Here is a 26125-nt window from a genome sequence, read left to right on the forward strand (position 1 = left end):
GGGGGCAGAGGCAGCCCTCCAGAGGGAGGTACATCAGAAGGACAGGCAGAATTCAGCGACGCAGCGGAAGTGGGGGGAGGTGAGCAGCTTCACTTTCACAATGGAGTGACACCAAAGGCTAAACTGTAAACTTGGAAAATTTCCATTTCGCTAACATTTATGCGTTCAAATTCTTTAGTCTTTAATAAAGCCCACAGCTACTGAAAGAAGAAAAGTAAAAATAAAAAATGCTACTAGCTATTAGTATATACACGGAGGAAATATCTATTTTTTGAAGTTCATGAAAAAAGCATGCAAAGTTCTATAATTTATTAAAATACTGAACTACTTACTCTCCTAGACTTCGGTCACAAAAGGTAAATGCATTTGGGAGAAAAACAACAATATTCAGTTATAGTACAAGAACTTAAGACAAAATAGAGCATGCCAAACTGCCAACAGGGAACTTTATGCTCTGGTAAGTAGTTTAATAGAGGTATTGATCTAAAATCTACTAGCTATACACGTAAACACACTCCTTTATTGACAAGGAAGTGGATTTATGTTAAATTTCACATTATAATACCCACACTGTAGCAAACATATGCAATTACCTCAAAATTTACTTTTTAATGGTTTTCTAACAAGACCCCCAAATACACATCATCACTGCGAATGTGCTGGCCCGCAGAGAAGTGATTGTGTGAAAGAGATGACGCGAGAAAACGAAAGTTTCTGCCCATCAGAAAGCAGCCCCAAGAAAATCAAGCTCCTCCCATTTTACGGAACATAATCTCCAGGCTGGAAGATTCAGATGGTCACCAGTCACCCGCTGATGCCACACGGGCAAAGTCCATGTACATCTGTGGGCAGGGAAACCACAGAGCTCCAGGGAGAGAACCAAAGGCATGAATAGCGAGTGTCTATGTGACGGAGACCCTAAGAGCTACTCATCCAGCAACGGACGGAGCAGAAGAGGTTTAAATACTGCCATTAAGGCCATGCCTACGGTAATGCTTCCCCATGAAATAAGCGTATTTTTAAAAAGATGGTTTTATAAAACCAACTTAAAGAACAAACTACGTGTTTGCATGTTGCCCGATACAGCCCCACAGTGAACTGAGCACCCAGAGACCTGGATCTCACCTCCTCAGTCCCGAAGCCCCCGAGACTGAGGGATGAAAACATAAAATAGCAATCTTTCAAAATTAAATCCCCTCACCTCTTTCTGTTCAACCTGTAATGCTGACTTCAAAATATCTCGAAGCTGTATCAACTGCCTTCTCTCTTCATCCTGGGCCTGTTTGATCTTTAAAAAACAAAACAAAGCAGAGAAAAGTACGGCTGAGGTACAGTGAGATGGTGCAGTTCGCGGGGCATTTCTCCATAAACGCAACCTTCTCCCAACCAAGACCGAGGACGGATTGGGAACCCCATTCTCCACACTCCGCGTGCGCTCCAGGGCTGTCACTTTCTAGGTGGCACAGCACGCAGACACGAAAGCACGGAAGCAACATTTAAATCCAAGTGTTTGTTGCATAAAAACCCTTTCAACACTCACGTGGGAGGGAAACTACTTACTGTGTGAAGATCCGTTGAAAGTGTTTCAATGGAAGGTTTGAGGCTTTCAACTGCTTTCAGTCCATCCTGGAAAAAACTAGGAGGAAAAAAAACAAGAAACATAGATTGTGTTTCATAAAAGAGAAAGCAATTTTGTTAGATGGAGGAAAAACTTCTTTAAAGGAAATGGCTGAGATCACTGTGTAATTCCTGGGGGAAAAGACTAGGACCCAAACCTTGAAATATTAGGCAAACCAAGAATAAAGTGACACTCAAAACTAATATTAGGCAAACCAAGAATAAAGTAACACTCAAAGCTAAGAAAAAAGGCACTGCAGTAAGCGTCATATTTGTGATTTTTCTTGACCCATATAAAATGAGCCCTAAATTTTCAGTTTATAACGGGAGACAGGACTCTACTGACAAATGGCAGCAAAGGCTTCGGTTCAGGAACGGAAAAGTCTGAGGCCAGGAAAGCATGGGGTGAACACGGAATAAGACGCTAAAATATTTTCCTTGACAGGCAACAACTAAGTGGAAAAGAGAAAGAATGCAAGAAAAAAGCAAGCGAGCTGAGCCTGAAGCACGTGAGTGGCCACGCCCCGTGGGCAGAGCAGGGAGATGTGGTTGGAGACCTTGAGATCGGATATCAAAAGGAACTTTATATTTTTAACGCTCAGAACCCAGTGCTTGTGAAGTCACCTTTAACCAGTGATTCAGGAAGTACAACAGAGGCTGGACGAGTTTTTCTGCAGCAACAGCAGGCTGACATGCAGCACACTGCCTTTGAACCCTTATGAGAGGAAGAAGAGGCTTCCCAGGGAGCTCAGGAGAGAGTTCAAAACCTGTAAGGAGGCCTAAAATGCCCGTGGGCTTGGCCCCTAACTATGTCTCCAGGCTTCCACCCACACCGTTTGCCCCTTTATTCACGTCTCTCTATTCCTCTACGGAGCCAAGTCCTCCCTGCCTCAGGCCCTTTGCACTTGCTGTTTCCTTCCTCTGAAGAGTTCTCCCTGCAGCCTACCTTCTGTTTCTCCTGGTTCATTCCCACTCACTCTTCAAGTTTTAAGTTAGATACGGCCTCACCCTTGAGGTATGCCACAACCCCCATCCCTTCAAAGAGGTCTCCTTGCCAGATTCTCTCAGAGCATTCTGTCTCTGGCTTCAAAACACTCACCACAACTGCCATTACGTGTTCGCTGGTGTAATTGTTTAAAATAAAATTCCCCCATTAGATCTGAAGTTCCGGGAGGTTGAGGACACAGTATCCACAAAACCTGACACATTTCAGGCACACAATATTTGTTGAATGAAGAAATTAATGAGGAAAGGAAGGAGAATTTCTAACTTCTGCCAGTTTACTGGGTATCAAGGAGACTATCTTCAAAAAGTGATCTGGGGTTCACGTGTTTATTTCTTTTAAACTCAGCAATGGTCCTGTGGGAATTTCCCATATCAAGTATGCAATTAGCAGGAGGGGTTGTAAAAACAATGCTGCATGACACTTAATACAATAATTCCAAGGAGGAAGGAAGAGGAAAGCGTACACACAGGATGTGGGTTTCGAACCACTACTAGCTAGTTATTAGGAATCAGAGGCTGGGCTATTAGAATTTCTTACCTTAAAAATCTTCAGATATATGCATAATTTTAACTTTACATTCTCATTCCTGTATTTTGCCTAATTCATTTTTTTCTAAATGTAAAATACGCTTCTGGTGTAGCAACTGTGTCCGTGTTACAATGACTTTTCCACATGGTCTGTTTGCACTGATAGGGCAGAAATGCCATGCCATATACGTCTCTGTGTTTCCACTCTGAGCACAATGGCCGACACAGAGCAGCAATTTTAAATTGAAAAGGAAACTGGGAAGAATAAACACAAGAATGAGAAACTGAGCTTTTTCCTCTTGTCATGAGCTCATTCGGTTCTTATGTTTTGTTTCAGCTCTATTTTTTTTTGTATAACTATTTTATTAATCAATTCAAATTCTTATAAAATAGGCGGGGTTGGGAGGGAGGGGGAGAGCGAGAGGGAGAAGCTGAACACACACTAGTTCAGGGAGTAGGAAAATTATCACAGGCGATCAGCACAGAAACGGTCCTGCCCCGGGGAAAGGGGGCGGGTGCACGGCTCCAGAACCTCTGTGCCTGGCAAGTGTCCCCACAGTGAGAGCACCTCGCAGTGGAGTCAGGGGCTCGGAGAGGTGTTTCTCATCACAGACGCTGCTTCCATCATGACACTGCACAGTGTCACACCTGGAATAACGATACAGTTTTATTCATCTTGTAAAAGCACAGCCAATCTCGACCGTCTACCTAGAAAACCTCCTCCCTCTGATTTTCAGAACTCCTGTCTTTCTGTACCGTCCGTACTGAGGCATGTTTGGATACTTTCTCTGGCCTTAGGGAAAGCTTCAAAAAAAGGGGCCCCTTTGCTGACTGCTGTCACTGCAACATTCCTAAGTACAAACCGCCAGACATTTTTTTTAGCTTGAGCCTGTTAACACTTTCCCAAGCTTCAGTCAAAACAACATTTACCATTGGTATTACCAAATGTCGACTTTCGTTTTTTATCTAACGTTTTCTAGCCTACCTGATCAAATTCGCCAGCCTTTAAGATACACCCACTGAGATCCAACCTTCAGGCGCCCACAAGTGGGGCGGACTCTCCCTTCTCCAGCCTTCACAACTGCAGCCTCACGGCCGGCAGCCTCTGCCCTCCCCCGCCCCCCACTGGAGTGCGCTTGTCCAGGGCACCGGACTGGGTCTCGTTGCATCTGCAACCCAAGTTCATCAAGCCGCAACTGGTCACAGTGGTTCTCAGCAGGTATCTGCACAGAGAACAAGTCACTTCAACGCTCATCACTACCGTTTAGAACATGACCATTTTTGTTTACTTCTGTTTTAAAGACTGCCCTATTTCTAGGTTCACACTAGAGAAAAGGATCCTCAATCTTTAGCAGCAAAGGCTAGTAAGACACGTTTTCCAGGCTCTTCTAGGAACTAGAGATGCTAAGTCTTTCCTTAAATGAAATAAAAGACAAAGAACATACTCTTCGAGAATGCTTCCAGAGAAAAGCAAAAAGGAGTAAAAAGCAAAGTAATGTCTAAGCAGTTCTAAGGGTGAGCGCCTGAACATGGCTCCACGGAATCTAGTTTCCACCAGGAGGCCTCTTGGTACCTGCAGAGACCAGCAGCTTCAGCTGAGCAGGCTGCCTCTGCCCGCTGGGCACAGCTGTGCTCCCCGGTGAGCAGAGGAGACCGGGAATGTTCAATGGGGACATGAAGGAACTGCCCGGAGGATAGAGACACGTGTGGCCACGGGCTCCTCTGTCCAATGGCTGAGTCACTCAGGCTCCACATTTTACGCCCCAAAATATGCATTTGAAAAGTCAAAGCCTTCCAAATGTTTTAAAGAGCGTGCAGTATGTATGTACACACACACACACACACACACACACACACACTCATCCAGAAAGGAAGTAATGGAAGAGTCATCATTTTTAAAGATTACTGAGCTCATGCCCATAAAAGGCCAATTGGTTCAATCTTCCACAAGTGGTCTGTTGCTACCCAACTGATTAGTTTGGGCAAAATAAAGAAAAAAAAGGAAATCCCAGAATAACTTCTTTTTAAAAATAAAGTATCAGCAAGGAAACAACCCACTTCCTAACCAGCCTCACATAAGGTTACAAGACTGAAGAAGTAATTTATATGTTAATCACACAGGATTTTGAGCCTCTGTAAAACAATTCATCTTAAAAACTCTACAAATTAGGGGTCTTTCTCTTTTCTAAGCTCCACGCTTGGAGCTCTTTTGTTAACCCAGGTTGAATCACACAGCACACCTTCCTTTGCTGTTGGACCTCCACTGCTTTAGAAATGCAGTGTCGCCAGAGACGTAGTAAGAATTCCAAAGCACAGCTCCACCCGATTCAGTGCAATTCACCACCACAAATCATTCCAGGTAAACGCGCTAAAGGTTAAAAAATAAATGTCATGGAGGACATCCTTAAAGAGCACACAGGTCACTGGGAGACAACATGAAAGGTGCCGTCAGGGGAATGTGCAGAGAGCACTGTGGTAACAAGAAGGAAGGGAAGTGTTCAGGTAAGCGGGAGAGCTGATGACTTCTAGGCAGCCAGGTACACCTGAGCTGGGCCTCGTGGAGGAACAGAGGCTGGGGAAGGCACAAGGGGGCATCAGCGTGGGGCACAGCCCATTAAGGGGAAAGGCAAGTGGATGCGTGTGGCAGTAACACCCTCAAAGATGTCCCCGTCACTCCGCACCCCTCCCTGTACTGTCGCAGTCTGCGCCCAGGCGCTGCGGCTCCGAGCGCCCTCGGACGCAACCTGCAGGCCCTAAGTGGTCGCATACCCGCTTGTCCCCATCTGGGTCCTTCTCAACACACACAGTTACCTGCTGGAACAGAAACGGAACGGAAGGAGCTACCTTGGCGTCCCCAGCCAGCACACCCTCTTCTCTTCACACAGCTGCCTCTGCACAGCCACAGCCAGGCCCCGAATCTCTGTCACATACCTGCCCGTGCGCTTGTGGTCTCCCCACCCCACCTGAAGGTCCATGCAGGTAGGAGGCTGGTTTCCTTCGTGCTGCACCACCTGGCACACAGTAGGAGCTCAAGCACTACTTGCTGAATGAATCCTCTGCTTGAAACTTTGAGAGCTTCCCATTACGTCTGGGATAAGAATCGGACGCCGTTAACTGGACCTCCAAGCCGTCCCCACCCCAGGCTTTCCTAGGCAGCGTCATTTCCTTCACTATGCTTAGGTCACACTGGCCTTCCTACTGCCTCAAGACCTTGACTTTGCCTGGAATGTTCTTCCCCCGTTCCTTACCTGCTGGCTCCCAATCACCCTTCAGACCTCAGAATACATGAATACATGTCCCTCAAAGAGGCCTGCAGCGAATTCAAGAAGAATTTGAACACCCACTGTGGGCCAGGTACTGTGTTCTGGCTTCTGGAACACACAGCAAGGAACGAAAGAAGACACAGAAAAAAGACACAACATCTCTGCCCTCAACCTTAATCTGAATTATATTCTTCTATTCTACTCTATTCCTTCTTAGACTCCCGTACTTCAGAACACTTTGTTAAATGTGCAGTTAGAAGTGTGTTTGCCTAAGTCCAACTCCCTGACCTGATCCAGCAGGAGCTGTGCCTGAGGTGTACATTACTCTGCCTCCAGCGGCTCAGACGGTGCCCGAGGCGTGGCACACACTCAACAAAGGCAGTGAATGAGCCCACGGCCTGTTTACAGGTGGGGGGTGGGGGGGGGGTGGGGGTTGTGGGGGGTCAGGGAGGAGAAGCAGGATGAGGACAGGGGAAGACAACAACGAGGCCAGGAGGCGAGGCCCGGGTTGTGAAGGGCTGACGGACACGGTGAAGTTGAGCACACGAGCGGCTCCCAGACCTGCAAGGTCCTCCTCCGCTTCCACACACAGCCTCCTCTGCTCAGTACTGTCATTTGTTTTATATGATAAGTAATACATGAAAGTATTCTGTTAATTTAAGACACTGCATTAACACCATCTCATTTCTCTTTTAACAAATAAAGAACATCCGAGAATCAAACCAGTTTGCCACTTTACGAAAAAAGCAAAAATAAGTATATTTGATAATGTAGATTTTTACATTACTTTTAGTTTTTGAGATATAGAACTCAAACCATAAAATCCACCCTTTTAAAGTGTACAGTTCAGTGGTTTTTAGTATATTTATTCACAAAGTTGCGTAATCATCAGCCCTATCTAATTCCAGGATATTTTCGTGACCCCAAAAAGAGACCCTGTGCCCGCTGGCAGTAACTCCCCCCTGCCCCCTTGCCTCAAGCCCTGGCAGTCACCAATCTGCTTTCCGCCTCTGTGGACCTGCCTATTCCCGACCTTTCAAATAAATGGAACCATCCAGTATGTGGTCTTTTATTTCTGGCTTCTTTCACTTTACACGTTTTCAAGGTTCATCTGTGTTGTAGCCTGCATCACTGTTTCATTCCTTTTACTACAGAGTTTTAAATAAGTGTTTACTTTCCTCGACACACTACAGATCTCCCAGAAGTTGCCATAAAGAAAGAAACATCTGAAATACCATCATAACAAAGAAAAAGAACTTACTTGCATTGGGCATGAAAATATTTGATCAGATTCTGAAGTAAATCCACTCCCTTTTTAATCTTAATTTCATTGACCTTCAGCAGATACTGTTAAAAAACAAAACAAAACAGGAAATGTCATAGATAGAAGCAGAATATGAGCGGAACGTGAGCCTCTGAGGACAGATCACCTCTTCTACTTCTCTGACATCTTGTACAATGCGAAGGGCTCATGGTAGATGCTTAATGTTTTTTGAATGCCATAACTAAATGTTTCTTTCAGTCTGGTGCCACATGAATTATCTCACATACAGGTAAGTAAATGCTTAACTTTAAGTGCCAAGAACTTCCAGTAATAAAACATTCTGTCTTAACCAGCTAGGAGAAATTTTTGCCCTAGTTGTGTGGAAGAATGACAGTGCGAATGAAGGGGATTCTACCCATCTCAAACACTGCTGTCCACATACTCTGTCCCAGGTCCCTTTCTTTAGGCAGGTCATCGTTTAAACACTTACTGCTAGTCTTCTGTAGTTGAGACTTTGTCTCCATGTCTCTAATACTAAAACACTTCCCTGATACTTTTAAAAAAACATCGTGATTGTTTAAAAAAAAAAAAAGAATTTTAAATTCAAATAAATTAAAGCCATTTTTAACTTGGAGACTTCATTAACAACCACTAAGACATCAGAAAGCCCCAGGGATCTACAAAACAAGCATCCGGAAATACACTTGTTCTTTGCTAAAAGTTTATAGAACAAAGACTCCATAAATTCCCTGTCCCTTCCACTGCTGAAATAGGGTGTCAACAACTCTGAGAATGCGTTGCCTCTAAGACCGAATGACCCCGAAAGAGCTGCTGACCCCTGCTGACCACAGGCTTCTCAGCTGTAACCTGGGAAACTTGCGTTCAAGTGGCCTCCCAGGTCAGCCGGCAGCCCAGCTGGAAGAGGGAAGCTGAAACGGTAACTACGTCAACTGCCACTGCCTTTTTCCTTGACGTCCTCATCTCCCTCCTTTCTGATAACTTATTCTCTGTTAATTAAATAAGATGTCTGGGAATGTATCAAAATGGTTAAATGGTTAATAAGATACTTGGCCATGCGTCAAACGATAAAATGCACGTACCCTTTGACCCAGAAATTCTACTTACGGGAACTTATTCTGAGAAGATAATCATAAAAGTTTACAAAGATGAATAGAGAAGAAGGTTCGTTGCAGACTTGTTTGTAAAAGTGAAAAGTGGCAACAACCTAAATGTAATGAATGGGGAATTAAAGTGTGGTACATCCACAGAGAGAAGGGCTATGTAGCCACTAAGCCAATAAAGCAGAGACTTCCTGACATGGAAAGATGTCCGTAGCACACTAGTGAGTGAAAATAATCAGGTTACAAAGCAGCAGTGGAGAATGATCCTGTTTATACAAATTGTCTGTATGTACGTATAACAGGGATATCTGAAAGACGTTTAGCTAAATGTCAAAGCGGTAATCTTTTGGTAAGTAAAGTCTGCGGTGATTTTTGATTTCTTTTATATATATACACATATATACATACACACACATATATACTGGCCAATTTTTTAAAGCACTTATTTTTATAATCATAAAAAAGCGAGAGCGGATCTCTCATACGTTCTCAATTCACGGAAGCTCTGTATTATCTATCTGGCATACTGACTGTCTTTATAAGATTCATTTTGAAGAAAAAGTTCCACAGCTTTAAAACAAACACCTGGAAGTCACTTTTCTACACTAGATCCCACGCAACTAAAACTTTAAACACCTAAACAACATCAAACGTTTACAAAACTTGAGAACTTCAGTTTGAGGAAATGGTTGAACAATTTTTAAATGATTTTAACTGCAGCAATCTGTTCACTCTGAGGGGTTGGGTTCTCAGGGACTGCTTTTCGGACGCTCTTTCCTTCCAGCCCAGGTGTGTCTGGTCCGTGTGTACAGGCTTCATCAGATGTGTGCTCCTCTGTAAACTCCAACCTCAGTGCCCGGTCAGCCCACCTCCGCTGCTGTGCCTGCAAGGGGTGCCAGGCCCCACCAACCGCAGGGACCCCGTGATGCTCGGCACAGACTGGGGCCCGACGGCCACTTGGGGACCCGCCCAACAGATGACTCACGTGTGTGACTTAGAGACGTCGGGTAGATAGCGTTTTTCCAATAAAATAACCTATGTGACCAGTCCACACAACCCATTCACCCAGACGAGGAAAAGAGCCCAGTGCTGAGTGCGTGTCCCAGAAAGCAATGACAGAGCTGAGGATGGAACCCGCACCCTCACCTCGAGGGTATGACACTAACGCTGGCTGAGTCTCTCAGTCACTAAACATACTTTAACAAGCAGCCCTGCAGAGTTTACGTCAATAGCTTTCCTCCTCACTAGGCAAAAAGAGAGCTCATCCTGAACTCACACACACACCCTTCCCAAATCCACTCCCTGTGAAACACCACTACTTAATTTTACCCCGAGTCAATAAGAGCAATACCGTGTCTGTATAACACACAGCGGTTTCTTCGTCCCTGTCTCTATTGCCCGGGATGATCTCTCCAACACTGTGTGAAACGGGTCGGGCAGGTATTATATGTGATGTCTGTTTATAAAACAGCACGTGTATAAAAGCATCCACTCTCCTATCTACAATAACACTCTGAGCTTAGTTAACTTTCTAAAAAGTCACGTAATGGGGCTTCCCTGGTGGCGCAGTGGTTGAGAGTCCGCCTGCCGATGCAGGGGACGCGGGTTCGTGCCCCGGTCCGGGAAGATCCCACGTGCCGTGGAGCGGCTGAGCCCCGTGAGCCACGGCCTCTGAGCCTGTGCGTCAGGAGCCTGTGCTCCGCAACGGGAGAGGCCACAACAGTGAGAGGCCCGCGTGCCGCAAAAAAAAAAAAAAAAAAAAAAAAAAAGGCACATAATGAAAAACAAAGCAGCAAAGGAGGGACAGAGGAACAAAAAAGACATAAGAAACAAAAAAGTAAAAGAGCAGATACAAACCCAACCACATCAACAGTAACATCATGTGAATGACTAAACAACCCCATCAGAAGGCAGGGACTGTCAGACTGGATAAAAAAACATGATCCAAATATAGATTGTCTACAGGAAACACACTGTAGATCCAAAGATACACATAAGTTGAAAGTAAAAGGCTGGAGAGAGAAATCCCATGCAAATAGAAACCAAAAGAGAGCCGGAGTGGCTGTACTAATACCAGACAGATATCCCCGATCCCTGGGACTGATTCCCCTCTGCTGACCACTTAAGAGTTTGCTCTGGGAATAGAAACGCATTTTAATATACTCCTAAGGCATGCATCTAAAAAGACTAGGCTCCTACTGTAATTAACAAATTAACAAACGTTCTAAAATCAAAAAGTGCCTTTTGATGAGCTCTGCTGTGGACTGCTTACAGGGAATCGAGAGCTGGCTGAACCTAGTTTCAACACCTGTCACAAGTATCACCCCTGCATTGTGGACACTCAAAACATAAGTCTGCCTGGCTACAGGAGGGAACACAAGTGCCACCACGCTCACGCTTCACTGCCACCGCCCGGAGGAGCGAACCCTCAGGCCGAGGGGTAAACTGTTTCCACAAACAGACCCCCAAGCAAGGTATAAAAAAGGCTGGAAGCAAAGGCCTGCACCATTGGTCTTCGATATTTTCCACCCCTGAGCCTCCAGCAGAGAAATGTTCTGAATGTCAGTCCTGACATTCTCCCCCCGCCCCCGAGGGGAGGACTTGGGCCGCCGCCGGTGGAGCAGGACAGAGGACCTCCCCAGGGTGCCTGGGCCTCTGGCCTTGGGGAACGTCCCCACCCGAGCAAGCGGAGCCTGGGGGCACGCACTTGCAGAGGCTCTCACACTCATAGAGGGGACCACGGCTGGGGCCTCACCGCCCCGCCCCCGGCACCTCCTTAAGAACACCACAGCGGGGGCGAGTGTGCGCGTGTGGAGACAGAAAGAACCCGCTTTCAAGTGAGTCGCTCCTTCAGAAAGGCTGGAGCTGGGCTAGTCTAGCCCGACCCTCCAGGAGCCCCAGGCCCCCTGAACGACAGAAACTGGGCGGCAGGGTCCAGCAGTGCACCTGGCATTGCCTGAAGCGCCTGGCGGACGTACCTCGCACATCTGCAGCTGGAAGAACCGCCGCTCCTTCTCCATCTCCTCTGCGATCTCAGCCCCGCTGATCTCCGTGCGGATCATCCCGTGCAGCTTGGCATGCTCCTTCTTCTCCTTTTCTATCTTGGTTCTACGTGTGGAAAAGGTGAGACTCAATCAAGACACCTCCAGACTGGAGAGCGCCCCGCTGTGATCCCGACACCCACCCTGGACACAAATGCTCGCCGAGCCTTTCCAGAACAGGACGGCCTCGAACTCACTGGAAAGGAAAAAGCGTTTCGTCATAAACATGTCAACCTTGGCCCTTTCTGTTGAGTATCGACCCAAGAAATGCTTCCAGAGCAACTCGACTAGGACAGTGCCCATCATCACAGAAGAAAACAAGTGACCTTTCCCGTTTTTAAGCTTCGTTCCCCTTTCCACGTCTCTCTCATGCTCGCCTGTGCTCGAGTCCAGTGTGTGGGTCAGGGTACCAGCTGACCCCCGGAGTGCATCCCGAGACAGGTGACCAGGGTGAGGCAGCCATGCGTCACATCGGTTAGTAAGGGCTTGGACCAGTAACTGGATTTTTATCCTGGACAAAAGGAGGCTAAACAAAAGCCACGGAAAGCACTCAAAAATATAAAGGGTGCCATGAAGAGGAGGGCGCAGACTTTTCCTGCAGAGCCCCAAGGCAGACACTACACAACGCAGGCAGCGTGTCTTAGGAAGCTGTTCAACATGAAATGGGTTCCTCTGGGTCCAGAGGCCCCATCATTTGGGGAGGGGGTATTTAGGAAGAGGCGAGAAATGTAGTTTCTAATCCTTGTTCTTTATCTTGAAGCACAGCACTGGGCACACAGCAGACCCGCAGTGACTTGACTGGGTGAGTTAAGAACGTAAAGAAAAGGTGACCGTTTGGTGAGGGTGTTGTTAAAGGGGCTCGTGCACCAGGGAGGCAGCGTGACTGGAGGGCCCCGGGGACAATCACACAACTCCAAGCCTCCCCTGACGCCACCGCAAAGGGATCAAGACGTGGCCCAGATGTCGGTCACTCTTGTAATGGTCAGGTATGGAACGACAGGCCAGGAACTGTAAAGACGTCTTAAAGCTGTTTGTTGCATATCACAGGGCCTCTCAGGAAAAATCAATCTTACGTGTAAAGGGGTAGAGCTAATTTTTTAATTTATCCCAGAATTACTCTGAGTTTTAAAGGGTGCTGCTCCTTTGTTCTCCAATTCTGGGATTTTGTGAGTACCTCTGTCCTCACCTTATCTACGTGTGTCTTGATTTTACAGAATTTGATCTCATTCCTCTTTCAAACCTTTTCCTTTCAGAAGGAGAAGACTCTCTCATGCAACCCTCTTCAGAGACCCTCTCCTGTCCCCGGTTCAGAAGTGCACAGAAGCATTTCCTCTAAGGCCCTCGAGGGCAGCAGCGACGGCAGCTCAATGAAGTCGGCAAATCCATGTCCTGCCCTTGGCTCAACTAGCTTCTCGTGGGTGACCAGCAGCAAGTACCAAGCCCAGGTTTCCCACCTGTAAAGAGGAACGTGGACCCTTTCCTTATTCACTGCACTGAACCCACACACAGATGCAGGATGCTAATGAGCCCGGGACAGTGAGTCTGGGGCCTCTCTGGGTCGAGCCGACCTTCAAGCATTCTGGTTTAATGCTGTATCTGTGCTGACATACGAATGTGTGCCATTACTGAGACTCTGGAATCTGGAGTATGGGAACTTAAGATTTCCAGGATGGGATGAGTACCAAAGGTTTGGGATTCCCTGGTGATCCTTCAGCTCTGAATAGAGACCCAAGGCTGGTAAAAACAAACAAACCCAATTAAATACGTGTAGTTACATCTGAAAAGGCTTTCTCCTTATCGTGTCCCACTTTACCAGATGGCTTCATATAGAAGTTTCTAATTCCACCGAGAAAACTCTATTACTCAATGCACAGCAATTACAAAGCAAGCATGAGGCATTTAAAAATATTTTCTATTTCTCAAGTATTTAAAATAATTGAGATCATCATTCCCACAATCGCTAGCCCAATTCTAGCTAGCTCAATCCTCTCCACTCCAGGAAATGAGAAACTGTGATCAGAAATGTTACAACAAGTGCCTGAAGTCAACCAGTAGAAGCCAATTAACGTTCCTGAAAATAACATTCTGTAGCCATTAGGACACAAGTGAAGGGATGAGGAAAAAACAGTTTAAAGAGGTTGACATCATGAATGTGGACATCCGGTATGAAAGCATCTGGTATCACAACAAACCACAGCAACACAGTTTTGGGTGAATTCTTTCCTGGATTAAGGTTTATTTAGACAATACCTTTAAGCAATAAAGGCTCGATTTAAAATTAAAATCTCAAATTACTATGCTTACTTTTTTAAATGAAAATACTCACATTTTTGTTTCATAGTCTTTCCAAGCTTTATCAAAAGGCTTTTTCAGATCCTGTAAACAGAGAGGCATAAATTAAACAGGACTAATCATTAATTTCTGGGCAAAATAAACTTATCCCTAGACTAGCCCTGAAAAGAGTATTAATTTCTGCAATAAATGACGTATGTGATCCCAGGATAAATGGAGAGCTTAGAGCACAGGCTTTTAATCAGACTAGCGGTAGCATTTAGTTTTCTTTCTCTTTAAGAAATTTTTATTATAGAATATACCAAATGCACACAGACAAAGGTGGAGAGAATTATATAACGTACCTGTCAGCTAGCTATAGCAAGTATCAACTCACAGCCCATTCTGTTTCACTTATACCCCGCCCTCTGCCCTGAGATTATTCTGAAATTAAACCTGGAAAGACATAACATTTAATCTTCAAGTATTTTAGTATATCTCTCTAAAAGAAAGGGACTCTGATTTTTTTCTATGAATATGGGAATCTCCTCAACACATGTACCCCTGATCTGGACCCCAAAACAAGAATATAAAAGCCATTCACCTTCTCCTGAGGTCTCCCGATTCCACAATTCTGCCTGGAACTCAGGACCTCATATTCTCTGATAAAGCCTGACTCAAAAATATACTGAGCCACTAGAAATTCTATCAAATTTGGTTCCCACCTATTTATGCTCCCTTTAACAGGGGTCTTTTAGAAGAGAAAACCCCTTCGTTGTGGGGATTTTTTTCTTTTTTTGACTCTTCTTTGGCCTCTGACAAGGCCTAAGCTCCACAGCCTGGCACCTAAAGCCTCCAGGAAGGCGTCTGCCCACCCCGTAAGCCTCACGTCCCACCGTGCAGCGCCGCCGACCCCGGGCCCCTTGCAGGGCCGCGTCATGCTGCTGCCGACGGGCATGTTCCCCTCTGCTTTGTGTGCCCTTCCCTCCCGCTTTCCTGGTTCTCGCCGGACGTGCTCTCCAGGCCCGCAGGGGATGCTGAGCAGTGTTGCTCCGTGTCCTAACGGCTCCCCGGGCCCAGACTCCTTGCCCCACAGCTCTCCTGGCACTTCTGCCCCTGCAGAGGCCCCCGTAATCGGCTGGGCTCCCCGATGTGCCAGAGGCCGCCGGGGATCACGTGTGGATCCCGTCAGAGCACTCGGTCGCCTAAGAACTGGGGCACGATTGCCTCTCATTCCCATCACACACCTGTCTGGGCCAATGACGTGTGAGAGCAACTTTCTGCTCGGTGCCTGGTGCCCACACAGCACTCGACCCTGACTGTCCCCACGCACGTGCCCGGGAAAACAGTTCACGGCTCAAGTGTTTGTACGAGGCAAGGCGAGGCCTCAACAACGAGCATCCTTTGCAGGACAGAAAAATAAAGGCGGCTCAGGCCTTGCTGGTGCCCATTCTCCCTCCAGGAAACCACCCTGCAAGGATCCTCTCCCAGGGCTCAATCAGTGACACGCTAGCTGGAAAAACCAGACTTCACACAGGGTTCCCTGCTCAACCGGCAGAACCCAAAAGTCGTTGGCAGTTTCCGGAAGAGCTGTTTCTTTCCCTTCCACATCAGGAGCACCAGCAGGACAGCCAGAAAGGCCACGGGTCACCACTGTTAGGGCCGGAAGGTGGTGCCACGATGGGCAGTCAAGGGAGCCCAAGGCAGCACAGTGCCACCCCGCCGTCCCAGGGAGAAGGCTCGAGGCCGCGGTTGCCCCGACTGGCCAGCGTGACGCGATTCCACGTCCTATGAAAGCCGCCCCCCGTGACAGGACTCTTCGTGTCATACCCCTTTCACTCCTTTTAGGTCCCCCTTCAGCAAACTGTCCAGAGGGAAGGAGATTATGTTGTTCATATTCTGAATCTAAAAAACAAAAACAGAAAAAAAATATCCTTATTCCATTTCCTTTTTAATCTAAAGTAAGGACAGCAAGGAGGTTAGAGAACACACGGTGATAATTAAACTTCCCTAAAACCTGACCAGCACAAGCATGACAGCCTTATTCATTCTTACATTCTCTGTAAGTAACGATTTTACCTTACAAATGAATATATAACTAATGAAAAGTCTACATCTGTCTATATTTCACAACAATAATAACCTTCTATTACTGGGCTATGAAGTCTGTGGAAAGATAATCATTACAACAGAGAAAAAAAATCAATGACAGAAGCACTTTAAAGATACAGGAACAGAAGCCCAAACACTTCCTATTCTCACTCATGGCTCCATCTCATGCCCTGGGGCTGGGCTTTGGTCAGTTCTGGGGGCCCAGGGCCCCCAGTCTCCCTAGCACAGCCCCCAACAGGGGAGACTAAAAGGAAAAACAGAACGAAGGGGGCTTCTGTCTCCTGAGAACGTGTATGAGTGGATGTTGAGAGAGAACTAGAAAAGAACGGAGAGAGAGAGAGGAAAGCAGATGAGAAAGGGAAAAGGAGGGACAAGTGGTCTTAAGGTCCCCTATTCTGCCTGAAGCAAGAAGGCAAAAGATGGTGGCTTAGCAAGTTGTCACCACAGATTAAATGCGGAGAACCAGACCCTCCTGACACACTTGGGCGTGCTCACGCCAAGCAGGCCCGTCCCTGCCGGCCGTTGAGCTTTGAGCCACAACTTAAAGACACAAAGCTTCAGTTAGCAAGAACCTCGACGCACAGACTCCCAGCTTCTGAACCCGACAGGAGTCCCTCCCCGGTGAGAAAAGAAGCTGAGGCTCTACTTTCTCACCTCCCCAGGCTCTCTCTCCCTAAGTCAGCACAAGTGACACGCAGCCTTCTGGGGCTGTGCGCATGTGTCACTTTGGTGACACGTGCCGAAATTATGGGACCACAAAAGGACAGAGACAGGAGTATGGACTTTGGAAACTTGTGCATTCCTTCTTACAATCGAACAAAGGAGAATTTTATTTTTAGCAGAATTACCTTGACTGGGAAGACCCAACACAGGCACAACTTTTAGGGCAATATGGGATCTGATTTCCATGCACTATTCAGGATATGAAATTTCAAAACGGAGAAAGAAATTTACTTGAAAAATACTGGTAAGGTGTGTAAGAACGCCTGCACCAACCACCTTTCCTGCCAAATAAATGGTCAGTTAATGACTGTCAGTCATTTCAGAAATGCCTTCTGGGGTAACTTCTGTCTGGCGCTTATACAGCTCAACGTGTGTCATGCACCCGGCAGAGGCATGGTGTCATCAGCTATGACGTGCTAGGATTAGCCTCGAGAGTTAAGCTGTAAATACTGAAAAGCTGAGTTTAAGGCGAGGTCCCGTGGGTGACGGGAAGGGATGGAGACAGGCCGTGCAGGTGACTCACCCCTGGCGCAAGCACACCTGGGCTTCCGCTGAGCTGTGGGGGGCTCCGTCCCCACACGCGCCCCTCGTTCCCACCGCTGCGAGAACGCACCCACCCCCGCCTCCTCGGGCCCCCTGTCCCGCTGCTGCCGCCCCTCACTCCCTGCTAGCGGCGCTCTCCTCCTGGGCTCCAGCCCTCTGACCCGCTGCTCGCCCACGAGCTCCCTCTGGCCTTCTCACCGCCCTGCCCCTCAGTGGCCTCACTGCCCCTCGTCTGGACTGAGGCACCGCTTCCCCTGCTCCTGGCCACCGCCTCCCAGTCTCTGCCCGTCCCAACCCCTCCTACGCAGTTGTTGGATTTCTCTGGCGTTGTGTCCCTGATAAACACTAAACCTACTCCCGCATCTGGACCCTCACAGTCCAACCTCATCTGCCACGTTTCATCTCAGTATCCGCTGTTCAAAGCCTTCCCATCCACCAGGAATTTCTCAGATGCTACCTCTTCCAACAACATCCCAACCTCTCAGCAGGAAGTGACCCCTCCCTCTCCAAATCCTCCGATATTTTCTTTTTAAAAAAATTTCTTAAAGGACTTGACAGGTTCTACCCTACATTTGTCTTATCAAGCTCACACCACGAATCCCAAGGGGCGGCTTCAAGTTTTTCTATTCTCTACAGCACTCAACACAGAGCGTGGCAATGGCTGAGTGAATCAAGTTACCTAAGTATGTTTCTGAGCATCTAATACATAAGAGACAGAATCTAGAGATACATTAATAGCTTTAAACATCATATAACTAATGTGTGAATTCATGAATTCATTCATCATGTTACAGGTGTAATAGGTGACATGTTACATGTCACCTATTTTACAGACAGCAGTAAGCTGGCTACAGATGTAAACAAAACATGATGCTTCTCACCTCAGAGGAAGAATAAATATATACACAAGAATGAAACAGAAAGCCTGCGACACACCACATGCAGCATGTTTCACCCTGTACAGATACCAGCGGCTCCTGGGGGAAAGAAACGACTACAGCTTTAAGCAGTCAGGCGGGCTGACCTGGGCTTGGGAAGAAGGTGACCGGTCAGTTCCTGAGCCGCGAGACTCTGCCCTTTCATCCACTTGATCGCAGAGCCATGGCTGCAGTCCGGTCAGTCCTCAATGCTGCCCAGAGGGGAGCCAAGGCAGCGCCACCCTGGACAAGTCATGTGCAAGACGGCAGGAGCAGCCCAAGGCGGGGAGGGGCGGTGGTCAGAGCTGCTCAGGGTGGGAGGCTGAGCCAAAGGCACCAGAGCGACCCAGATATATGGGAGGTTGGAGGAAAAAAGAATAAGGTGCTTGCAGATTAAAAACTGTATTCCTAGCAAGAACTCTAGTATGTTTTTATGAGAGGTGTATTACGTGTGAGTGTATGCATGAATGAGCGAGAAAAACAAAACCCTCTGTAGCAGGGGAGAAGCACATCACCCAGAACTTGGTTTACACATCTGTTTTAAGACTACTTGTTATCGGGACTTCCCTAGTGGGTCAGTGGTTAAGACTCTGCACTCTCACTGCCGAGGGGCTGGGTTCAATCCCTGGTCGGAGAGCTAAAATCTCACAAGCCGTGTGGCAAGGCCAAAAAAAAAGACGACTTTTTGTTACTTAATTCAAATAAGAACTCAGATAGTGAAGACAGGTAGTAGGTAAGAGGAGGTAAACTAAGCTCTGGCATCCAGAAGAGTGAAAACCTAAGGACATCCAGACACTGGGCCAGGCTGCTTTCATTCTGGACACTGGACACAGGGTGAGCACGACATTAAACAGCCGTCAAAACTGTGATGACTGCCACAAAGGAGGCACACGGAGCCCTCAGGGAGCGACAGGAGATGAAACTGGGTGGGTAAGAGGACTTAGGAGACAAAGATGCATTAGACAGAACCTCAGTCCTCACGAACTCACCGTTTAATAAGGCAGATAAAGCACTTTTTTTTTTTTTTTTTTTTTTGCAGTACGCGGGCCTCTCACTGCTGTGCCCTCCCCATTGAGGAGCACAGGCTCTGGACGCACAGGCTCAGCGGCCATGGCTCATGGGCCCAGCCGCTCCGCGGCATGTGGGATCTTCCCGGACCGGGGCACGAACCCGCGTCCCCTGCATCGGCAGGCGGACCCTCAACCACTGCGCCACCGGGGAAGCCCCAAAGCACATATTTAAGTAAGTAAAGTGCCATGTGGAAACTCTACGAGCCAGAAATAAAACACCACTGAGTTTCTGAGAAGAGAAAATTATTTCCAGTCTGGACACCAGGGAAATGTTTGCTGATTGGGGTCATGTGAGATAGACCTTCAACGACAGGGAGAATTACGTCTTGCAAGATGGGGTGGAGGGTGTCCAGGCACAGGAACAGTGGAGAAGTGGGAGCACATCAGCCAGGGGAGTGGCGGGGGAGGCAGAAGATAAGAGCTAAAAACAGCAGCTGGAAGAGAATCCCACCAAGGGGATTCTGGCCTCCATTCCATCCATTTCTCTTTCCGGGGGGCTACTCAAGTGATCTAAAATAAGAAACTACTCCTCCTCTAATCAGAAACTAATTAGCTAAATGATTGCAAAAGAGACAGAAAGGAGATCGGCGGTTGCCTGGGGCTGAGGGTGGGAATGGGGATTAACTGTGAGGGGACAGGAGGGACCTTACTGGGGGGAAGAAAATGTCCCCAAACTGGTTTAAGGTGATGGTTGCATCACTTGGTAAAGCTACTAGATATCAATGACTTGTAGAATTGAAATGGGTGAGTTTTATGATATATAAAATATACCTTATAAGGCTTTCTTTTTTTTTTTTTTAAGAAATTATTACAAACATGCACAGAGTCCCCGTCAGCGGGCTTCCTAACAAAGCCCGTCCACTCCTGGCACCAGCCTCCGCCCGCCCTCTGCCTTTTCCTGCTCTTGTACGGAACCCGCGCAGCACACAAGCGTTCTGACTCAGGGTGAGCGTCCAGGAAATGACTGGCCCTCGTCTCTGCCTGGGCCCTGAACCATGGGCTGGTGCCCAGATGTCCTGTCTCAGCAAGAGCGCCCTGCAGCAGGAAGGATGGGCTCGCTCTGGGTCTCCCGCTGCCTGCCTGTACTGGGGCCGCCCAGCAGCCTCAGGCCCACAGCTGAACGAACCATCTCCATTCTGGCCGTGAGAGATGAAAACCACAGCCAGGAGATCACTGCACACACGTTGTGCTCAGCAGCTCCAGCCTCGATTTACGAGCAATAAAACTGTTATGATCGCTGGGAAGAATTAAGTTACCCCTGGGTCACCCAACTAGAATATTTCCCTTAGCACCAAGCAAGCATTGGGCTTTCTCTTATCCTCTGACTTGCTTTTAACAAGTATATGAAGTAAAATGGCTTTTCGAAACCCCAAGCATGATCTGAATACAAATTATTACTCTTAATTGCTGCCAGTAAGTATGGATCTAATACCAGTGGCACACAGACAGTCTGTAGTCACAGCCCTCCCTGCTCTGTCTTCCCTTTTCCTGGGTTCACCTGGATATGTCTGACAAGATGAGTTGACAAGTAGTCCAATGTGTGTAATCTCAGAAGGAGAATGATTCAGTCGTGGGGAGACAGGCAGACAGGGCTATCAGACAGGGCGAGCAGCCTGCGTAACGTCATAGATGATTAGCAAAGACAGACAGACCAGGAGATGGGGCAGGGGTGGGCGAATATCGCCAGGCAATAATAGCCATCTTTCCACATGGGTCTTCCTAATTATTCTATTTTTTGCAGGGGAGAGGGGGTCTTAAAACTCCTTGACCCGCGAGCTTTGCCACTGCCATACTGTCTAAAAATCTTTCCCCCCTTCCCCGTGACGCTCCCCCTGCCCACAGGGTCAGTGTCTTGGCGGCTCCTTCGGCTCTGCCACCGGTTACCGGCAGCTGCCGATCCAGCCAGAGCTCCGCCCCTGGTTCCAGCCTGACCCCCAGGAACCCCAGTGCTGCCTTCTCCTTGGCTGGGGATCTGTCGAGAAGCCTGAACCTAGACAGGGTTTTTGTATCAGAGTGCTCTATTTTCAAGGAGCAGCAAAGAGAAGATAGACTCAAAACAGAAAGGCTGCTGGGCAGAATCTTCCCAGCTCCAGGCTCAGGAGTCTAGAAAAGACCAGGTCTTCCCAGGGCTCTCCTCAAAAACCCTTAATAGTGTCCAACCCTCTTTGGGGATAGTCAGCTTTTCCTAAAAGACCATATACAAAACATGGCCGAAGAGCCTTACCTGAAATGCACCTGTGTCGTTAAGTTTATTTTAATATGCCTAATTTATGAGGAACCAGAGACAGAACGCCGGGATCTGCAGGGATTTTTTCTTTTTAACTTGGGCAAGTGCTGCTCAATCACAGAGTCAGAGGTAAAATCAAGACCTCAAAGAAGGGCCAACACCTGCTCACGTGGGCACAGGCACTGGCAGCACCTCCGTGCCAGGGGGCGGAGAGCTGCAAAAAGACCTCAGACCTCACTGCTTCATTTAAGGGCATTCTTAGCGGAGGCTTCGGCATTAGCCAAGGATGTGTACCTGGGAAACAGCCAGCACCTGCGGAAGCTTCGAGTCTTCTCCAGGAGCTGGAGCCTGAGACCCAGGATTGTGCGTGTGGGTGGCACCGCCGGGGGTGTATAGCAGCAGGTAAGGCTTTACGCCTGTGCAGTCCAGTATGACAGACACTAGATACATGTGCCCATTCAGATGTAAGTGGATTACAATGAAATCAAGTTGGAAACTGAATTCCTCAGTTGCGCTAGCGTATTTCAGGTGCCCGAGAGCCATGTGTGCTGAGCGGCTTCTCAGACTGGATACAGCAGATGCAGACCATTTCCATCAAAGCAAAAAGTTCTGGTGGGGCTTCCCTGGTGGGGCTTCCCTGGCGGCGCTTCCCTGGCGGCGCAGTGGTTGAGAGTCCGCCTGCCGATGCAGGGGACATGGGTTCGTGCCCCGGTCCGGGAAGATCCCACATGCCGCGGAGCGGCTGGGCCCGTGAGCCATGGCCGCTGAGCCTGTGTGTCTGGAGCCTGTGCTCCGCGACGGGAGAGGCCACAGCAGTGAGAGGCCCGCGTACCACAAAAAAAAAAAAAAAAAATTCTGGTGGACAGCAATGCTTCAGACGAGTAGCCTAAAAAAATTTTTAAGCATCTCTGAAGGTGTAACTGATGTACAATAACCTGACCATATTCAAACTGCACAATTTGATAAGTCACAGCACATACATACACCCACAAAATCATCGCCCAAATCCAGACAGTGAACGTAGCCATCACCCCCAGAAGCTTCTTTGCACCCTTTTGCAATTCCCACCTCCCAGCTGCTCACTCCCCAATCTCCGGTCCCCAGGAAACCGCTGATCTGCGTCCGTCACCACAGAATAATCTACATTTTCTAGGACTTTCTATACATGGAATTCTACAGCACGCATTGCTCTTTATCGGCTTCTTTCACACTCGCTTTGAGATCCATCCGTGCTGCTGCAGCAACGGCTCATTCCCGTTTCTTGCTGAACAGCTGTCCATCTCCTGGCTTATCCAGACAACTGCTGACAGGTTTCTGAGTTCTTTCTAGTTTGGGGGCTACTACAAATCTTACATATAAGACTGCTCTGATTACTTGCGGGATGGGACTCTCCAACGCTGACCAGGAAGGCCTCTTCAGAAGGTGACGTGGAGCAGAGTATGAAGGAAGCAAGGCAGCTAGCCCCGTGAAAGCCTGGTGGAAGAGCATTCCCGGCAGAGGGAATTCTTAACACAAAGGCCACGAGGCAGGCACCTGGCAGGGTCAAAGCACAGTTTTCTATGTTCTTCCTGGAGGCTGCTTATCTGAAAGAATGAACATCCAGACAGAAATCTTCTGGAGAAGAAGCTCCCAGGTGAAGAGGCCTGAATAAATCACTCACCGGCACAGGGCCACGCAATCGCATGTAGGGCTCACAAGTGCTTTGAGGAGTCGGTGTTACCCCCGTTTTACAGAAATGGAAACAGAGGGAGAGTTAAGCCACCCACTTTGCCCCCAGATCCCACAACTAAGCAGCAGCTGAGCTGAGAATGAGGCCAGAGCCCTTCCTATCATTTCACTGCCACAGGCAACCGGCCTCCAGAGCGGTCAGTGCTACTCACACGTGACCCACGGCCGGAGCGGGGCAGGCTGTGAGACCGGAGGTACCATCTACACCAGGACGTACAGGGAAACACTTTGCAAAGGAAAACCATCTAGCTCACTTTCATTTTTAGCGAGTTCTCCCCGGGGGCCGGCGACAACACCGCCAAGGCCCACGGCATGCGCGCACACACACACGGTCTTGCTCTCACACGGGGCCCTCGTGAACACGTGCTCCCAGGCCTGGCTCTTCGGCACCAGGGCCACTCTGATGGTTTGTTTAATCAAAGGAGACGGGGGAGCCCACGCAGATCTTGAGTGTTTAACACAAACTGGAAGATCAAAACTGGGCAGCTGCCAAAAACACTGGCAACTTTCACACCACAAGAAAGAGGGGAAACAGCTGACCTGGTTTCTGCCTTTAACGCTGCGTCTCTGGCAGTCACACAGCTTTGATATTTCAGGTTCTAAGTGGAGAGAAAATAGTGACCCTCTTCCACTGGAAAACGGATGATGAAACCACACACCGCAGCCTACTTGCAACCGTCTGGAAAAGCCGCGTTTTCTGGGGGCCAGCACAGAAGGGCCCAGGATTCATCAATCCACAGCTTCTTCTAAAACCCACATGATGTTAAAATGCTTAGTTAAGCCACCCACCGAAAACGAAAGCAGCTTTTCGAATCTACTGCCTCCGAGAATTCGAGGTTGGATACTTGTGTCCTCAGCCAGGCCCTGGAGCCCTGGCCTCAGGCTCCCCAGGGGAGGAGTCAGAAGCGGCTGCTGGTTCCAGACCAACGAGGTCAGTGTCACCAGGGAACTGATTAGAAATGCGAATGGATCAGGAACTCTGGGAAACGGCTCCCAACAGGGAGGGTTCTAGCAACCCTCCCGGCGCGAAGCTGGGAATCGCCTTTAAGTAGCTGTGGGTGTGGCCTTTTAACAAGGTCCGGGTCCTGCTGGGGCTCCCGGTCCACCTCTGCTCTGGGGCAACGCTTCTCAGACTTTAATGGGCTGACTCGTGCCCTGGGGAAATGGAGATTCTGCTTCAGCAGGCCTAGGGGACAAGGGCCTGGGAGCCTGCATTTCTACGAGGCCCCAGATGACTCCACCTGAGGGCAAGGCAAGACTAGGACCCTAGGGAGGCAAATGAAACAAACTACGTCCAAGTGCTCTGTAAACCAGACTCGGGACTATACAGGTATTGATGTTATTTGTCAAGTTTTAGATTTTAAGGAATGACTAACAAACAGTGGAAATTCCCAAAGGGAAATGCACCCAGAGAGGCTGGACCTGGAATTTATCTCCAGGTCCCAGGGAGGCAGGGGCCTGAGTCCTGGCTGAGCCAATGACCAATGACCAACAGGAGGAGACCCAGGACGCCGAGCCCCCCAGCTCCCAGCCCCCTCTCTTTGGGGCCATCAACTCCTCCAGCCCCCAGCCCCTTCCCCCGGGGCCTAGAAGTAGGCGCCAGTGTCTCCCATCACAGAAACCTTCCCTTGCGACTTCCACCAGCAGCCTGCCCCTGGAGCAGCGAACTCCCGCCGCGCGTCTCTCCTTCTGCTACTGTACTGTCCCCTGCCTGCACGGCAAAGTCACTGTGGCGTCCCCGGCACCGAGGCCAACGGCACTCATCAGCCGCCCCCCTCCTGCTCCTCTGCCTTCCGGGTGCAGCGGACCCTCCGCCTTCACTCACACCCCCTACTCCAGCCTGTCCACACAGCATCCCTCGGGTTTGGCAAAAGATTTTAAAGTTTGAGGTGCCCTACATCGTGGCGGTTGTTCTTTTAAGAGCCAGCAAGTGAGAGAATACACGGTGACAGAAGAAAGCAAACACAAGCCCTGGTTTGAATTTGCTAATGCTTTCAAATGGTTATCCTGTAACAGCACGTCCTCCACGCACTTGACAAGCTGTTAAAGGCAAGTGCGAGGAATGTGCTCGCAAACTTTGCCAGGAGCTTAGATGCAGACGGACCCTGTGGTGGCCCACAGGCCCCCAACCCACCCCCAGCCAGGACCCAAGCACCCAAGGCCGCGGGACAGTCACCGCCCCACCTTCCGGGGCCGCGCCCTCGGGGCTCCGTGGCGTTTGTCCTGGGGCCTTCCCAGCACACACAGCATCCTAATAAAAGTGGCCCAGACGGGAGCAACGAGCGCTTACTGCCCTGCTGCCCAGAGAGCCGGGCCACCCCCAGCAGGCGATCAGTCACTCTTCTCAACTGAGCTCTCCTCCTGGGCCCAAGGCCTTGTTCCCACCCTGTCCTCTCCCCCATGGCTTTTCCCACTTTCTCTGACCTCAGGGAGCCAGTGTACCACAGCGGTTACAATGAGGTGACACTGCCTTTCCCAAAAAAAATAGTATCAAGGTACAATTTACACACAGTCGTGGCTGTGCTACAACCACACACAGGGCTCTGACAGTAGCCTTACTGCTTTTGTCGTTTTGGTCAAACTAAGGACGCGCTTTCATTTCGGTCAAGGATCTCTGAGTGTAGGAAGCAGCTTGCAGTGTTGAAGCCTTGTGAGTCTCAGAGCATTTCCAGCCATGAATTAGGCCAGATTAAAC

The 26125-nt window shown here is 48.7% G+C and overlaps 1 protein-coding gene across 6 annotated transcripts in view; it reads right to left on the reverse strand.

Annotated features, from left to right (window-relative positions):
- ASAP2 (ArfGAP with SH3 domain, ankyrin repeat and PH domain 2) overlaps positions 1–26125 on the reverse strand; it is a 157106-nt gene that overhangs the window by 53003 nt on the left and 77978 nt on the right. For 5 of the 6 annotated variants that reach the window (XM_060169312.1, XM_060169315.1, XM_060169313.1 and 2 more), the window contains exons 4-9: positions 15941–16015; positions 14166–14215; positions 11777–11906; positions 7675–7760; positions 1561–1636; positions 1202–1288 (exon numbers count right to left, since the gene is read on the reverse strand). In XM_060169312.1, the coding sequence (XP_060025295.1) occupies positions 1202–1288; positions 1561–1636; positions 7675–7760; positions 11777–11906; positions 14166–14215; positions 15941–16015 (504 nt within the window). The remainder of the gene's footprint in view (positions 1–1201; positions 1289–1560; positions 1637–7674; positions 7761–11776; positions 11907–14165; positions 14216–15940; positions 16016–26125) is intronic. The other variant, XM_060169311.1, reaches the window with a different exon arrangement.

Source organism: Lagenorhynchus albirostris, chromosome 13 (assembly GCF_949774975.1).
Source record: "Lagenorhynchus albirostris chromosome 13, mLagAlb1.1, whole genome shotgun sequence".
Taxonomy (NCBI): domain Eukaryota; kingdom Metazoa; phylum Chordata; class Mammalia; order Artiodactyla; family Delphinidae; genus Lagenorhynchus; species Lagenorhynchus albirostris.